This window comes from Spinacia oleracea, chromosome 1, assembly GCF_020520425.1.
Source record: "Spinacia oleracea cultivar Varoflay chromosome 1, BTI_SOV_V1, whole genome shotgun sequence".
NCBI lineage: Eukaryota > Viridiplantae > Streptophyta > Magnoliopsida > Caryophyllales > Amaranthaceae > Spinacia > Spinacia oleracea.
The window spans coordinates 131346986-131364547 of NC_079487.1; the positions used below are offsets into that span (position 1 = coordinate 131346986).

General features: G+C 35.6%; 3 protein-coding genes, 1 non-coding gene and 1 pseudogene across 4 annotated transcripts; 3 read left to right on the top strand and 2 right to left on the bottom strand.

The window, feature by feature from the left end:
• The first annotated feature begins 656 nt into the window (after positions 1-656).
• On the top strand, positions 657-5002 carry LOC110804297 (uncharacterized). The gene is made up of 4 exons (XM_022009876.2): positions 657-973; positions 1766-2530; positions 3043-3387; positions 4527-5002. The coding sequence occupies exons 1-4, from the start codon at positions 830-832 to the stop codon at positions 4803-4805; spliced, it is 1533 nt and encodes a 510-aa protein (XP_021865568.1). The 5' UTR covers positions 657-829; the 3' UTR covers positions 4806-5002.
• On the top strand, positions 4829-10646 carry LOC110804288 (berberine bridge enzyme-like 8). The gene is given in 4 exon segments (XM_056828904.1): positions 4829-4968; positions 5063-5200; positions 6275-7571; positions 7574-10646. Coding segments are annotated over 2 exon segments (1572 nt in total). The 5' UTR covers positions 4829-4968; positions 5063-5200; positions 6275-6710; the 3' UTR covers positions 8285-10646.
• On the bottom strand, positions 8535-10104 carry LOC110803089 (berberine bridge enzyme-like 4; annotated as a pseudogene).
• Positions 10647-11057: 411 nt separating the features above from the next.
• On the bottom strand, positions 11058-15166 carry LOC110804277 (uncharacterized). The gene is made up of 5 exons (XM_022009849.2): positions 14926-15166; positions 13761-14588; positions 12657-12980; positions 12078-12169; positions 11058-11972 (listed from the first exon to the last, which is right to left on the bottom strand). The coding sequence occupies exons 2-5, from the start codon at positions 14403-14405 to the stop codon at positions 11351-11353; spliced, it is 1683 nt and encodes a 560-aa protein (XP_021865541.1). The 5' UTR covers positions 14406-14588; positions 14926-15166; the 3' UTR covers positions 11058-11350.
• A 1700-nt stretch (positions 15167-16866) lies between these two features.
• TRNAK-CUU (transfer RNA lysine (anticodon CUU)) lies at positions 16867-16939 on the top strand. The gene has a single exon. It is a non-coding gene; the product is annotated as a tRNA-Lys (tRNA).
• The last annotated feature ends 623 nt before the right edge of the window (positions 16940-17562 follow it).

The following is a 17562-nucleotide window of genomic DNA, read 5'->3' on the forward strand; positions in this document are numbered from 1 at the left end:
AGGCTCGTTAGATTTCATGTATGAGTTGCTGACTTGCTGATTAAACATGAGATTGAAGACGATGATGATGATGATGCATGGAGTTTATGGGTTTGAGCTCGGATGAATTTTACCGGAAATGTAAGTTACTTGGGTGTGCACACAAGGTGTTTGATAAATTGTCTCTAAGAAATGTTGTTGATTAACCTATGCTTGTTGGGTGTGTTAATTTGGGGATTTGATTAGTAGGAAACTTTGATCCTTTTTTTTATTATTTATTTTATTAAGTGTTGAATAATTTTGGTACAAATGGTCTTGTTAAATACTTTGAACTGCTAGTTTTTGTAAAAAGCTAACTTAAAAGGGTTTCCCTTTATTTAATTATTATTAATATGTAAAAGTAACGGTTATTTTGTCCTTTTCTGCCTTTTATATTAATTTGCCTTTATTTTTAATTCATTTAACAGACGTTAGTAACAGAAGTCAAAAAGCAGCGGTTTCCATCCATTTTGAGGGACCTAAATGCTCCTTTTGAAACTTGAGGACCTAACTGCTCATTTTGACAAAGTTTAGGGACCTCCAGACCTATTTACTCTACCATGATTCATAGTCCGTCCATAGTCCATAAATTGGTGTGTGATTGTTGAGATCATAAAAGTGAAATACGGTGAAAATAGAACGACCGTTCCATTTCTCAACACACCGTAAAAGACAAATTGACATCAAAGAAAATCAGATTAAACCCCCAAATTTGTACTTGTGTTCTCCAAACACTTCCATAACTGCTAACTCCATTTTAAGCAACCCCGCCAAAAGCTACCGAACTTCTCATTCGCTTGAAATTTCTGCAATGAATCGAAATGGATCGTCGTCAAGAGGTAGAGGTAGAGGTAGAGGTAGAGGTCAAGGTCAAGGTCAAGGTCAAGGTCAAGGTCGAGGTGCCCAAGTATGGCAGAAAGTTACTGGCGATTCCTCTCTTCATCTTCAAACCCCTGTAATTTCCCTTTTCTTTTCTCCCATCTCTTTTATTTGCGAATTTTTGGGGTTCCCCCCAGTTTTTAATTCAATTTTCAGAGTTAGGGTTTATAATTTTTTTTTTTGGTTCTTAAGTGTTGCATGCTGCTATAATCTTGCGAATTTGCAAAAAATCATGATATGGGTTGTTCTTGTCTTGGCTAATTCAATTATTTATTCTTCTTTAGCAAGGAAAATGAAATTTTAAATGTTTTCCGTTTTCGGATGCTTTCTCAATTTTATTATTGATACTTGTGACTGGAATATTTCAAAAATGGAGACCTATGATTAAGATATAGAGCTTGTAATGTTTAAAAGACGATTTGTTGACCTAAAATCGTGGTTTGCAATTGTTCAATTCAATTTAAAATGGTCTTTGATATTTGGTATGAGTGAAAGATACATGCATGGCTTTTATCAATTATAATCTGCAGTTTTGATTTCGTGGCCGATATAGTAATGAAGAGATGAAGTTGCTCAATTTGGTGATAATTGTATTGTTGGTAGGATTACAGTTGTAACTAATTTCTGATTAAGTTAGTGCATAAGTGTGAGGTTCCAAATTCGCAATTTAGATCCTACATTTGGTGCATTATAAAATATTTTATGTTCAATTGTGCCCAGGTTTTTTTTTGGTCATTGTTATGCCTCAAACATTCATAAGATTGAATTTTTTTGTGGCGCTGGTTATTTTTCCTCTAAGGTGGTTTGCATTCGATAGACCGAGTAACCACATTGAATTTGAGACTGTTGTTTACTTACCATCACGCAGATTCAAGATGCATCTTCTAATGAGCGCATGTCAGGCTCTCTAGATAGAAAGCCATATAGCTCTCGGCAAGTAAAAGGGCACAATTCAGATGGTGTAGTCTCAGTAAAATATGAGAATGTGACTCCTGTAGGTCACCACAGCCAGCAACAGGGAAGTTCTACGTTCAGGGGTGGTGGTTCTTTAGATAGAAAACCACATGGATCACGGCAAGTAAAAGGGCATAATTCGGATGGTGTTGTCTCACAAGATAATGACAATGGGACTTCTGCAAGTCGCCAGAACCAGCAACGGGGAAGTTCTTCGTTTGGGGGGGAAAGTTTTGGGGGTAGGGAAAAGCAATGGAGAACCTCCTCCAAGGCTAGCAGTACTGCTGGTAATTCTAGTCATGATAAACAACTTGGATCCACCTTTGTTGAAGAAAAAGTGCCAATAAACCTTGGTTGTTCATTCATGGGAAGTGTTGACCATCTCACAGGCGTGTCTTGCCTTTCACTAGAATCAGCAGCGGAAAACAGAAATTTTTCCGGTGCCAACATTGTAACAAGTACTGAGAATGAACTTGACCACGAAAAGAACGAGCATCCTAATAGCTCTACTGTAGTTGAAGTTTTTGATATCTGCCCTCTGAAATCAGGTTATGTTGCGTTGAAACCATCCTTGATAGTGATGAATAGGGAAAAGCGAAATGAGAAGAAAAATTATCAAGGGATTATTTTGAGATCTGGGATGGTTCATCTGAAGAGCTATTTTTCAACCTCAGAACAGGTACCTATATTTTCTAGATTTCTTTTTCAAATGCATCCATCCGGAATATTAGTACCTGCTCGTCACATTAGATGAGATGAAACAATCCATTATTTTGCGTTTGAAAAACTGTTCCTCACTGGAAGGTTGTAGTATCACGCCAATTTACCTATATGATGCTAACCTAACCGTTTATCGGAAGGTGAAATAATGGTTTTAAACAACTGTTTTTAATTTTTTTCTGTACCTTGTGTGTAAGGCAAAGAGAAAACTTCTGATAAAGAAAATGGTGGTATATAAGATTTGAGCCACGTGCATGAGCAGTATAGTTGCTTTTTTTTTGTTGCTTTTCTGATGGGGAAATTACAAATGCACTAGGGATGAAATTCTTTCTTATTTGAGTTATTCCTCTCTTATAGTAGGAGAGGAGAGGACAGAGGACCATATGAATTAGTACTTGATCTGTACTATGTTAAACCTAAACATACTAAAGATTATAATATATTGACATGGGTGAATTCTGTACACTGCAGGCAAAAATTCTAAAGATATGCCGAAACCATGGTATGGGCCCTGCAGGTTTCTATCAGCCTGGTTTCCGTGAAGGAGGGAAGTTGCATTTGAAAATGATGTGTTTTGGTGAGTTTTGGGATCCTGAGACCAGCAAATACGGGGAAGTACGACCAATTGATCAAGCAAAACCACCCTCAGTTCCACAGGAGTTTCAGCTGTTAATTAGTAGAATCATCAAGGACTCTCATTCCCTCATAGCTGAACAAACTGGGGTAAAAAATGTAGAAGATGTTCTTCCCCCAGTAAAACCAGATATATGCCTTGTAAATTATTATGCACCATCTGGACGCCTTGGTTTACATCAGGTGCGTAAATCTCAAGCTTTTCCGACTTTCTTGCATGTTCTAGTTGTTAGTGTGATAACCAACGACACTTTCATGTTGGAGATACATTTGGACAATGCCTTTTAGCAATAGAAGTCGTTTTTTAATTGCTTGTTTGTTGGCTGTCTAATGGAATCTTGAATCTTGTTAAGTCCTAAAAGTATGTAGATGAGCTCCAAAACTTAAGTTACTGGCTATTGAATCACACAATAAAACTCATCTTCGTGAATTTGTCAAAAAAAGTACTAGATTCTTTTCTTTTTCGTGCCTAGTGGGCCAACCTACCAGAAGGCAGAAGAAAATGAAACTGTTGGTTTTGCTGACTTGTTTTACGCTCTATAGCCTCTATTTTTATACAGGGCCAAAAATTTCCTTTTCCTTTACAAAAGTCTATCGGCCTAATAAGTTTGGCAACTACCTGGTTATTGGACAGGGTAGTCCAATGGATATAGGGTTAGGGTCAAGTTAATAGGGCTTTTATTGGGCAGGACTCTTATTGGACAGGGCCTTTATTGGACAGGGTCATTATAGGGTCAAACTTATACTACAATTATTTTGAAAATTAAAATAGTAATGATACAAAAAATTAAGTGTATAGCTTCGTATTTACTTGTACTTGCACATGGCTCTTTTGTTTTTCATTTTTCATTGCTCGTTTATTGACCCGCCCACTAATGACCCGCTATTGACCCGCAACCCGCTTTTGACCCGCCCATTATCGACCCGCTAAAAATGACCCTTTCAATACCCGACCCTATTTTGACCCGCACCGACCCTGACCCGCCCCGCCCGATAACCAGGTCTATTACCAACATGTCCATATAAACCAAATTTGGGTAGTTTTCTGTTTTTGGTCAAGGTGAAGTGTAAATATGGCGATGGACTTTTATCCCGTGTTAGTTGCCTAACTGTTAGGCAATTGGCTTGGTTCTTTTGTTTTTACAGTTATGCTACAAACTGAGGCTATGTTGTTAGCCGACCCCAAAACATTTTGGGACTAAGGCTTTGTTCTTGTTGTTGCTACAAACTGAAACTAAAGTACTAAGGTTGTACTGCTGTCAAACAAATTGGAGCTCCAGTATCTCATTGCCTCGATTGATACATTCGTCTGCTTGTTTCAGGACAAGGATGAGGGTCGAGAAAGTCTTGGCAAAGGAATACCCATCGTGTCTTTCTCTATTGGTGACACTGCAGAGTTTCTATACGGTGATCAGGTAGATGTTGAAAAGGCAAATAAGATCAATTTAGAGTCTGGAGATGTTCTAGTTTTCGGAGGTAAGTCAAGACATATTTTCCATGGAGTTTCTAGGATTCTAAAAGACACTGCCCCTGCATCTCTGCTCCAAGAAACAAACTTCCGCCCTGGTCGTCTGAATCTAACTTTCAGACAGAATCTTTGATCCACCATCTTCTTCTCTTTCTCTTTTGGACTTCGGGGTCTGAGGCTCTCATTAAATATTTTAGTGGGCCAATTTTTTTTGGATGGTAGTGGAAGGGGATCTAGCTTGGTTATGACTTGTTTTGTATGGAAGAACATATGTAAAGAAATAGTTTTAATTCCTGGTAATGATCTGTTTGTCCTTGTTTTGCCTTTTCATCTTTCTATTTGTTTACAGTATTACTCATTGGGCTGTTGTCCTATGCTTGTATATTCCAGTAAAAGAATCAGGGAAGATTAAAAGCTCAATCGATTATTGTTCCCTACAGAAGCAGGGAAGAAATCTCATGGTTTGAATTCTTCTTCAATAAATGAAGTATTGTTCACCAGACATGTATACAGAACGCCAAAACAAAGGTAAAGTATTTTATTATTCCTCTGCTGTTGTATTTTATGCTTAGGATCCTGCTATATTCCGGTATATGCATATCTGATAAGAGTTTTGTTGATATTGTTCCCTAATAAAAAACTACCTTTGGTGCCGAAAGAGAATATGAGTCATAAAGAATATTTAGAACAATAAGAAGGTACTATATATTCATATCCCAAAAGACTGAGATTTTGATTGCAATCACTTTTTTCTTAATTATGTTTTTCATATTACAAGTGTTAATATACATATAGAAGAGGGTGTTGAAATGACCAACAAAAGACGATGCTTTGCATTATTTCTTTATAAATCAGCCCCAAAACATAATATTGAAAGTTTCTTGATTTCCTTCCTCATTGTTCGAATACCTCGAAATTTATCATTAAAGTCATCTACACTCCACAAAATATACTTCATTTTCATCTATTTTAAATGTGAAAATTTTGCTGCTCAATCTGGTATCTACCCTGAAACCTCTAGCCATTGTCACAGACTTCCGCCTTAGAGAAGTTGTTAATGTTTGATATATGCATAATATTTTCACTTTTAGCTCGTTGGATACATAATCTTTGCAATTATTCTCTTCACTTCTAAGATTTCATGATGCCAATCCTTGAATCAACTTGGCATTAGAGAGGCTTTTTTGAATCCACTCAGATACTCTCAACTCTGTACTACTTAAAAGTAACAATACTCTTGTAGATGTCGTGTGACTTTTTCTATTAATGAATTACTTTTACTATCAAAAAGAAAGTAACAATCTCTTCAATTCTCCATCCCAGTATAGATGTCACATTAACCATTCATATATATTAAGCTATGAATATGACTATTAATTTGAGAGGGAGGGAGTAGTAACTAATACAACACATTTAAGGTTCTTGTGCAAACTGACTTTTACTTATTGAAACTAATATTAATCTATAAGCTATAAGAACTTATTTTCTCCGATTCTCTGGTGTTTTTATTGTATGAGATCACTGATTTTTTTTTACTGATTCTTCTTTTTACTGATTAGAACTTATTTGTACTAAAATACGCTGTAAATTTTTTATGGACAGTGATCTGAACAGTGCCCTTAAGGAGTTATCAAATATAGGAGAAAAGAATGGCTAATTGATTACAATATTAAAATTTTTATATTGATATCTTTGCAATAATTATTGCATTAAAATGGTGATATGGAAAAGGAAGGGATGTGTAAAACTTATAACAACACATTAAATAGTAGTAAAAGTAAATTAATGTGTTGTGTTTGAAACGGATGATTTTTTATTTTTGATGATGGAAAATACCATTTTTTATATTTGAAATGGAAACACACATTTTATTAAAATGCAATAAAAGCAGATTGTAGAGTAAAACATAAAATTGATGATATATTTCCTTAATTATCAGGATTTATGATGCTTAATATGTGATTGCATTCATTCTTATGGATTCTTTTTTCATATATAAGAGGATGTTCAAGAAAGAAATTATTAAACCAAAAAAAAGATGATGCCCCAAATTTTGATGCTAATTTTCGTTCTTATACAAATAGATGCATCAGTTTCAGAAATTAATAGCGAAAACTTTCTTGATTGCCTTCCCCAGCATTCTAATACCTCAAATTTGATCACTGATGTCATCTACACTCCACAAAATGCTTCATTTTCATCCATTTTGAATGCAAATGTTAGAAATTTACGGTTCAACATGTCATCTACCCCAAAACCCCTAGCTATTGTCACAGCCCTAGAAAAGTCTCATGTCCAAGCAACTATTTTGTGTGCTAAGGCTCATGGTCTAGAAATGAGGATCCGAAGTGGTGGCCATGATTACGAGGGTCTCTCCTATGTATCCCCAAACCCATTTATAATACTCGACCTTTTCAACCTTCGATCAATCAATATTGATCTAGGAACCGACACTGCATGGGTCCAATCTGGGGCAACACTTGGTGAGCTTTACTATAGCATAGCGAATGTAAGCAATACACGTGCCTTCCCTGGAGGCGTGTGTCCGTCTGTTGGGGTAGGAGGTCATTTTACCGGAGGTGGTTATGGTAATATGCTTAGGAAATTCGGGTTGACAGTTGATAACATCATTGATGCTGAAATTGTGGATGTTAATGGTGTGATTCTTAACCGGGAAACTATGGGAGAAGACCTATTTTGGGCTATTAGAGGTGGTGGTGCTGCTAGTTTTTGTGTTGTTTTAGCATGGAAGATTAGTTTAGTCCAAGTTCCTGAAACAGTAACCACCTTTCTTGTAAATAAGACCTTAGATGGTGGGGGGAACGCCATTTTCGATCAATGGCAACATATTGCATACAATTTAGACCCTAACTTGTTCTTAAGAATAGAAGCTCATGTCCGGCCAAATGAAACCGAAAAGGGTAAAAAAAAATGGTGCAACTTCAGTTCATAGGAATGTACCTAGGACAGTCCAACACCCTTATTGAGCTGCTAAAAGAACATCTTCCTCTGTTAGGGTTGAAGAAAGATGAATGTAATGAACAGAGTTGGGTTGAATCAACTGTGTTTTTCTATGGTTTACCAATAAATACTTCCCTCGAGATTTTGCTTGATCGTTATCCACCTCTCGGTTTGTCATTTGATAAACACAAGTCAGATTATGTAAAAGAGCCGATCCCTAATACGGGATTAGATATATTATGGAAGAAGATGCTTGAAGTAGAGAATGTAACCATGCAATTTAATCCATATGGTGGAAAAATGAGTGAAATTCCTGAGACTGCAACACCCTTCCCTCACAGGAAAGGGAACCTTTTCAAGATTCAATACCTTTCTTATTGGAAAGAAAACTCGAGGGAGCTTACACAACGAAGTATTGAACAAACGAAAGAGGTTTACGAGTTGATGACTCCTTATGTATCTAAGAGTCCGAGGGAAGCCTTTCTGAATTACAGGGATATTGATATTGGAACCAATGCAAATAATAGCTTAGCTTTTGCTGTAAACTTTTTCAAAGGGAACGTCGATCGGTTGTTGATGGTGAAGGCTAAGGTTGATCCCAGCAATTTCTTTAGGAATGAGCAAAGTATTCCTGTTTTGGTTAGAAACTAACATACTGGTTATAAGCTTTAAAATCTATTTGTGCCACATTTTATGTTTGTATTTCATGGTTAGTTCACCATTTAGAGAGGGTGATTCCTACTTTTGGCCCCCTGTGAAATAATATACGAATAATGTCTTGTTTTATACCCCAGTTCTTGAAAAAGCTCTGTAAAATAACTCTTTATCAGAGTAGGTTAGATCAGAATATGTGGTTTATGTACCTGGCAATGTGCATCCTGTTTTTAAACGAACGTATTGTTCAAATCCAAAGAGCATATATTTTAAAAACGTATTGTTCTTTCACTTTACATTCTTGGTCATTACATCTGAAAAAATTGTCGGGATCAACTTTAGCCTTGGTCATTAACATTTAACAACCTTGGCAAATTCCCCTTGAAGTACATAGAGCCAAATGTGGTGTTCCCATCCTTATTTGTACCAATATCAATGTCCCTATTGTTCAAAAAATGTTCCCTTGGATTCTTGGAAACATAAGGAGCTAACGTATCGTAAAGTTCTCTAGACGCGTTTAGGTAACGATTAGCAATTTCCTCCCCGTCTTCATACCATATTGCATTGTACTGAATTTTGAATAAATATCCCGATCTATGAGGGAAGAGAGTTGCAAATTCAGGGATTTTGCTCATTTCTCCACCATAAGGATTAAATTGCATGAACATGACTTCTAACTCGATCATCTTCTTCCATATTGCTTCTAACCCTTCCTTTGGGATCAATTTTTGAACATAATCTGATCTGAACTTTGAGTGATATTGTTCAATTGGTGTCCTTTTGAGTAGGTCTTCAGTTGTGGCGCCTTTAGGGAAACTGTACCAATATAGGGTTGTTTCAATCCAAGGCATTTCAATGCAATCTTGTAAATGCAAACCTAATAAAGGAAACGATTTTCCAACGATTCGTTAGCCCTTCCGAGGTAAAGGGCAATGAAAGTGACCTTTACCGTCTTATTTCCCTCTCGACTCCCATTTACAACGCGAGGAATTGCCCTAATGAAGAGTTTAGGATCAATTTTAACCCTTTGCCATTGATCAAAAATATTTGTTGCCTCTTCGTCTAGAGTTCTTCCAACGTTAAAGACCGTGACAATTTCCGGAACTTGTACTAGTTTGAGTTTCCATGAAAGCACAACACAAAAACTCGAGGCTCCACCGCCTCTGATGGCCCAGAAAAGGTCCTCCCCCATCGATTTCCTATCAAGTATATCTCCATTAGCATCCACAACTTTAGCATCCATTACATTATCACTAGAAAGTCCGTATTTCGTATCAAATTACCATAACCACCTCCACTAATGTGCCCACCTAACCCAAGTGTTGTGCAAATCCCATCCGGGAAACGCGAGTGTGTTGCTCAAGTTTGCGATTTTATAGTAAAGCTCACCTGACTGTTGCCTTAGCTTCGGCCCATGCTGTCTCATTTGCAACGTCGATATCAATGGATCGAAGATTGAACATGTCTAACACGATAAAAGATTTAGGCGACGTGTATGACAAACCTTCATAATCGTGACCCCCACTTCGTATCCTAACATTTAAGCCATGAGCCTTGGCACAAATAATAGGGCTTGGACATGAAATTCATCTAAGGGTGTCACAATGGCTAAAGGTGACACGTGAAATTCATCTAAGATTTGTTAAATCTTTCGTTTCGAATGTAAGATCGAAGAACATAAGACAAGGTTGCATTATGCAAAGTATATATTATGTAGTTGTTTCGCATATATTTAGCCAACGAGTTAGCCGAATTGTTTTTCACCCCTTAACAAACAAAACTAATGGAAAATTTCTTCCCCTTAGTTTTGTACCCATCTTGACAAATCTTAATGAAAAAGCCTTGTTTTTGGCAGCCAAACTTCAACAGTAATTACAGCACCTTTAGAACTGCTAAACAACAAACACAGATTTGGGTCAAACCCAACAAATACCCATAATCAAGCATTCAACCATCATTATCAAAAACCACCCATCTAATTTGCAAACATGTCAACAACTAAACAAACATTATATTAGCTGTTAGTTTGTTACAATTCTCACCAAATATTATAATCTTATTATTCATGTTACATATATATACACACTTTTCATGCAATTAACTCTTCTAAACCTAAAATCATCAAAAACTTGAAAAAATGACAAATCTCCTAAAAGAGGGTAACTTAGCCATGGTGGAGAAGCAGGGCACATGCTTCATACATGTAAATGTTTTTCAGACACTGCATTTTTATGTTGGTGTCTTGAGAATTACTTCCTCGGTCCGGAATTAAGTATACGATAAGTAAATCCGGATAAAGGTAGTATATACTATATATGTAGGCTTGTGTCCTGCCTCACCATCTTGGTAACTTGCCCTGATGCAGATCGAAAGACGTCGTAATCAACAGTTCTGTACACATTTGAGGAAGTATGTACGTACGAGGAATTGGTAATAATGTTTACACTGCATTTCATGAACGTGCTAAGCATTTTGGGTCATTAACTTTGATCAGCTGATTCCAGCATTATAATACATTTATCCTGCTTGTTTTAGTTGACTAGTTGTACTATATTATGTTTATTTCAGGCTTAGTTATGAATTCTACTCTTATTTTCGTACGCAAATGCAGGGAAACATGTTTCGTTATGGCCTTGCAACATGTTTCAGTAAAAATCAGTTCTAATTAGTATAAATGATAATTGTAAATGACAGAAAAATTAGTAAATCAGGAAAGATCAGTTTCGATTAACAGAAGTCGATTTTAGTCAATAAAAAACCAGTAACAATCTATGTACTGAATCATATCACAACATTGGTGCTGAATCAGCTGCCGCGAAAATTAGTGGAAATGGAAATAGTAATGCAAGAGAACCTCAATGGGTCACCTTTGTATTCAGTAAGTAATTTACAGAATTTCCAGCATCAGAAATTGTTCTTTTCTCAAGCTTAATCTATGTAATTCCCACCCCTTGGGATTGAACATATTAAATTTCAGCATAATTAAATTAATATCATAAATTAGAGAAATAAGAATAACCCAAAAAAACTAATTCAAATACAACTTTGGACTTGTATTTTCAGTCATTTACGATCTGATCTGTTCTCGAGAGCTGATGCAGCAGAGTCTATATGAAGAAGCAAGCATGCGTAAACTTTCTTCTTAAGCTTATCAACTCTTTCTGAAATACCATCATCATTATTACTCGTACTTCCTTTTAATTTGTCTAACCACTCATTAGCTTGCTTAAGTTGTGATAATGTCAATGCAATATGATTATCAGGTTCTAATGATCTCCTCCCAAAACTATCTTTAATGCATTTCTTCTTCTCCACTCGAAAACCACTATCTAGTGCTGCATCTAAGAACCTCAAAAACCATGATCGCGATTCTTTCAATAAAATTAGTCTGACCTCTTTTGTGTCATTCATTCCTTGGCCTTTATTAGACCATTCAAACTTATCAGCCATGCTTAGTTCTGATGCCGGCTTTAAGGATTTCGTGGTGTTCTTTCCATTTATGGAAAGTCGTGGTGGTGTTGTGTTAGGGTTATCGTTGCTTTGTGAGGATGAATTGTTGTGTAATATCAGGAGTTTTTCCTTTGAGGAGCTTTGTTGATCAATGACTTGGTGTAGCGCGAAGAACTTTGTAAGAGAGGCGTGAGGATTCGTGGGTGAAGCAGAGGAACACAGATCAGAAAACATGCTGAGTGAAACAGAATGTGTTTGTTAATTAACAATATATATATATATAGGAGCTTAATTTAATACCAAATTAAGTTATGTTTGGAGATTACTATGAACAACTTACTCTATACACTTGACAAGAATTGCAGCTGTAGTTGCTTCTTTTTGAGCTTCTGCTGCAACTAAGGATGCTAAGTCTCTTCTCCTAAGCATTACCTGATAAAAATTATACAACCATAACAGAATTTGAGAAACCTACTAAGTTAGGGAAGAAAAATACTCGAAATATTAAGGCTATGTTTGGCAAAACTAACTAAAATAGAGAGATAGAGTTAAAACTGGAAAGGTTGTTGCTGAAACTGATAAGGTTGTAGCTGAAACCGATAAGGTGCTGAATTAATAAGGTACCTGATTAGATAGATATGAGTTGTTTAAGGAGTTGGAATTCATAAAATAATTGTTTTAAATAAAAAATTAAAGGTAAAATACATGAAAATTTAAGGACCTTAAATTGAAACGTTACTCAAAGTAATGTCTCAATTTAAGTCACTTTCAAGACCTAATATTTTATTTAAGGTGTTTGACAAACTGCTCTAATCATTTAAGATGACTTAAAATTTCAGCACTTTATCATTTAAGATGCCTGAAATGACGTGCCAAACACAGCCTAAAAATTGAGGAAATATTCGCCAAAAATGAGTACCTGTCCTGGCTTCAAAAGACTTGCAGGAAGAGAACTCCAGGGGACTGTTTGCTGATCAGAAGTTTGAGTCTTGTCTTTAGCATTAGTCGAGTAATTTAAATCTATGTTTTCTTGTTTGGTAACGCTTTTTCTAGGTGCGGTCTTAAGAAAGGTTTCTCTAGTAGACTCAACCTTCACTTCAAGAGTATCTGGTCGTGTTCGGGTTGGAGTCATTGGACGAGAGCGGGAAGGAACTGTGGGGCGTTGACGGTTAGGTGTCGTAGGACGAACTCGAGAAGGAGTCACTGGACGACTGTTACAAGGAGTTGCAGGGAGACTCTGCCACTACAACCATTTAGTAATATGTATATCAGCATAATAGTTGATTACAAGGTAAATGGATTTTTTTTGGTAGAAATGATCTTTTAAAGTTCAAAAATTATGACAAATGACCTATAAAACATTGTTGTGAGATGGGACCTAAAATTGATTTTTGTTGTGAGATGGGAACTTTACCCATTTTCAATGATTGACTCCGATTTTCCGGCGTTGACTCGCGTGTGCCGTTCACGTGCTTGTTAAAAAATAATTTTAGATAAACCCTAACTTTCACAAAACTGAAACTGGACGAATTGATGCGAAAAAAAATTTGGGGTTTTTGATCTTACCTTGTTCGAATAGAAACGAATTTTTATGGGAAGCAACGGTTTCTTTTTAAGGTATCGTGCACGAATTGAAGGAATGGTCAAAGAAGATGAAGGAGGGAACAAAGCTTTGAGGAAGGAGAAAGCATAGATTTTTTTTTTTAGGTTAGTTAAAGGAGGGGAGGGAATTGGAGGGAAAATTGATGATTTTTTTTTATATAAAATCATTTTGTAATAAGCACGTGAATGACACGCGCGAGTCAATGCCAGAAAATTTGGAGTCACCTATCGGAAAATGGGTAAAGGTCCATCTCACAACAAGAAAATCAATTTCAGATCTCATCTCAGGGCAATTTTTTTTATAAGGTTCATTTGTCACAATTTTTTGAAAAATTTCCAAATTATAATGAAGTTTAAAGTCTTAAAAAAAGACAGAGTATAAAATTGTGGAATATGACAGATTGAAAGTTGAAGTACATACCTGACCTTTAGGCTCTTGTAACTTAGATTTTAAGGCCACAACCTTACCACCACCTCCAATGCTTTCAGCATCACTACTCTTCATACTGATAGAATCACTACTACTAATTCTATGATGAGTTGATGATAACACACCCTCCATATAACGCGATGAAACAGACGACTTTTCTTCTTTTATTACAAGCTTATGTAATCTCGAACTCCTAACCTTCATCTCTGATGCCTTAGAACCGTTGCTGATGTTACGAGCATCAACACGAACAGGACCTTCAGAAGGGTCTAAAATTTGCATCAAATCTTTAGGATTACCTATAAATGGGTTCCTACCAGGAAGGGGCCTAATTCCGACAACGGTAGGGACCGGAGTTCCGGCCTCTAAACGGTCAATATAGAAGAATTGGCCTAATTGTAGCTTATTATTGAGTATAAGCTCGATACCTTCCTTGTTTAAGGACACGTATGTGGAATGTGAAGAGTCGGAGACTTTGAGGAAGAAGCCGTGACCAGGCCATAACTCTCCTCCGCTTAAAGCTGGAACGATGCTGATTACTTGTAGGAGGACTGATCGGTATTCCCCTCGGATTTTTGCTTTTGAATCTATGTTTTGGAGTAGTTTGAGTAGCACCCCTGGTATTAGGGATGCCATCTTGATGAGGCCTTCAACTCTGCACTTGTGTAGACTTTTTTTTGATGAAAATGCAGTTTTGCTCTTTTCTTTTCTCAGGTACTTCAATATGGCAAGTAACTTGACAAAACTTTACAATAAGAAATCCTGATTAAAATCCGCCATAAAATTTTAGGGTCTTGAACAGGATTTTGGACCTGAAACCTGAAATAACCCGGAAAAAAACAACTAAATAGTGGGTTGACCCAAAACCGACCTATACTAAACCCAAATACACTAAACCCGAATCCAACATGATCAGCCAATCAAAGAGGCTTAGGTGAAAGTCAATGGTTTTAAAAATTTTGTTTACAGCATTTCAACAAAATCAAAAATTAAATTAAATTAAATTAAATACATTTGTAGATTAGCATGAGAAAATATAAGGGTTCCTATAGGCATGTCATATGTGTGTATGATCTAATTACGACTTATGTACAGAGAAACTGAATGTAAAACAGGAATATAAAGAAGAAGAAAAATTTGCAGAAGATGAAATCACCTGAAACGAAGAGCAGAACCCGATCAAGGAAGAGAAGTAGGACGAATTCAGATGAACAACAAATCGACAAAGAATATCCAAACAAAAAACAAATCAAAAAATCTATACAGGACGTTGAATTTGTGCAAAAATGATGAACATTGTTTCTGTTGTAAGGGATAAACAACTAACAACAGAAACAAGACCCTTTCTTTTTTAGCTAACTTTGCATGCCAGGCACGTAACTATCTACTTCTCTTCCTTTTCAAGTCAAGAGGAACCAATTAAACTCCACACTATTTTTTTTCATGAAAAAAACAATGAATATCAATTATGTTACATGGACCATGTCACATTATTATTATTAACTTTTTTTTATATTATTGTTACAATTATTATTTTTTAAGTGGTATGAATTGGTATAGCAAGATCACTAAATTCTAATTTAGATATGGGTCCCTTTCAGGTAAAATTCTCTTTCAGAAAGAGGAGATGAAGCTATAAGAATTGGTAAGGAGTCCTGAGAAAAAACAGATATGTATATTTGATCTTTTTTAGTCACTTAAACATGATATAGAAAATGATGTTAGATCTTAAAACATACATATATCGTAATATCGAGAGAGTATTTACCATTCAATTGATTGTGCATGTTATGCCTTGCAAGACGAAGTCAATTTTCCAACCAATGTACGTGCTCACATGGTACGCGTATAAGAAGAAATACTTATAGTTGAACAATGCACGAGGTATGTATAACCGGTCCTACATGAAGAATGGTTGCTTATATCCAAATTACCAAATATCTAATAAAAGTATAATATATGGTGGCATGAAGCATCCAAGTATGAAGTCCAACTTTATGCAAGAATGTATCAAACGTGTGACACATGAACATGTTTGAAAAGGTCTTTTAATTAAGTAAAAGGTTACTAATAGGTCAATTTATTCAAATAATTAGCTATCAAACATGTTTTCCACTCATGCTTTCAGGGCACTTAATTCAAGTACATTCCTGGATTATTGGACCCCATTTGACAAAATTTCTATTCCATGAGAAACATTTATTAGTACCCGACTACCGTTAATGTTTATAATATTTATAAATAACACCAAATAATATTTTAGAAATATTTAACATTCATGTACTTCATACTGAATAATATAAATTTACAATATTTATATAAAATGTCACTTACGCATTGCATGCTTAAACACATTAACATAAATGGGGAATGCTTGAAAAGGTATTTCAATTAGGTAAAATAAAAAGTTATCATTATATCAAATTTATTCAATAATTAACTACTAAACATGTTTTCCATTCATGCTTTTGTATTATGTAGCAAAGGCACTTGATCAACTTATTAGTAAACCAAAAACCTGGTGAATTCAAGTACATTGTTGAAATATTAGACACCGTTTGACTGGCTTTTTTTTCCATTTAGTACGGATCAATTGAAAATTATACGCTTTCTTATTTGAAATTTTTTGGACTATTGAAAACTTATTTCAAGCCTAAAAAAATGTTAAGAATCATAAATTGAACAAAACATTTCTAATGGTAAGCAACAAGAAAACGTACGTACACTGCTACTTTACTTTTTACCTACAATACATTATAGCTTGCCAAAAAACATACTAATAAAATTTGTTATGTACATGTCACTTTTTAAGCAGAGCTTGCATTTCTTTATCTTTCAAACGTGTAGCTTGTTTGGGCTAACACAACTTGAAAGCTACGGATGAATTATTTATTTTTATTTTTTTGTCTCTAATGGTGAGCTTGTAGTTATACTTTTTGAAAATTTGAAAAAAAACAAGAATCAACATCATTCTTACTATAGAAGATAGGGATTTATTATCATCAATCCTCTTCTCCATGCCCATTTAAGAATAATTACAACAATTAAGAACACAGGGGAGGTGATTTAAGATATAAAAACTAAACATATCAAACAAGCCCGTCTAGCTCAGTTGGTAGAGCGCAAGGCTCTTAACCTTGTGGTCGTGGGTTCGAGCCCCACGGTGGGCGATTGCATCTTTTTATTTTCTGACAAATCACTTTTTGTTATTATACGCTTTTTTTATTTTTTGGAATTCTATAAACATTTCCAATAACTGTTTAATGCTAGTACGAGGAGTCGGTCCAAAATAATAGGTCATATTTGGCTTCGTTCATCAAAGTGTCATAGAAGTATTACGCAATGGGTTTTTCCCGAATACGTTTTAAGATCTAACGATTACATAGAATAACGATTCAATAATATGACACTTTGATGGACGAAGCCAAATATGACCTATTATTTTGGACTGACTCCTTGTACTCATAATGTCCATTACAGCAATGAAAAAAAATAAAATAAAATGGAATTGACATTGAATTAAGCCATGATCCCAAATTTTATACATAAGGAGAACTTACAGAAAAAAGGGTTTACATTTTTTACACTTCAAAAGTTGATTATTACACTCCCAACCTCGAGTACACATTTTTCGATGCTCCTCTCACAAGAATGAATGTAAAGATCAACTTTAGCAGTGCGAAAATCAGTTCCCTCGGGTATTATTCCGGGACTTGAGTCCCGTGAGTAGATGCACTGATGTAGTAAAATCTGGGGTTAAAAAATGGAGTGGGATACAATAGACATCAGAAAA

Bases quoted from the DNA above. Each gene is read 5' to 3' on its own strand.
- LOC110804277 (XM_022009849.2), bottom strand. From the start codon at position 14,405: ATGGCATCCCTAATACCAGGGGTGCTACTCAAACTACTCCAAAACATA. The intron at 12,981-13,760 runs GTATGTACTTCA...AAATGGTTGTAG, and splicing joins TACAAGAGCCTAAAGGTCAG to TGGCAGAGTCTCCCTGCAAC. The intron at 11,973-12,077 runs GTAAGTTGTTCA...TGTTTCACTCAG, and splicing joins ATTCTTGTCAAGTGTATAGA to CATGTTTTCTGATCTGTGTT.
- LOC110804297 (XM_022009876.2), top strand. From the start codon at position 830: ATGAATCGAAATGGATCGTCGTCAAGAGGTAGAGGTAGAGGTAGAGGT. The intron at 2,531-3,042 runs GTACCTATATTT...TGTACACTGCAG, and splicing joins ATTTTTCAACCTCAGAACAG to GCAAAAATTCTAAAGATATG. The intron at 3,388-4,526 runs GTGCGTAAATCT...TGCTTGTTTCAG, and splicing joins GACGCCTTGGTTTACATCAG to GACAAGGATGAGGGTCGAGA.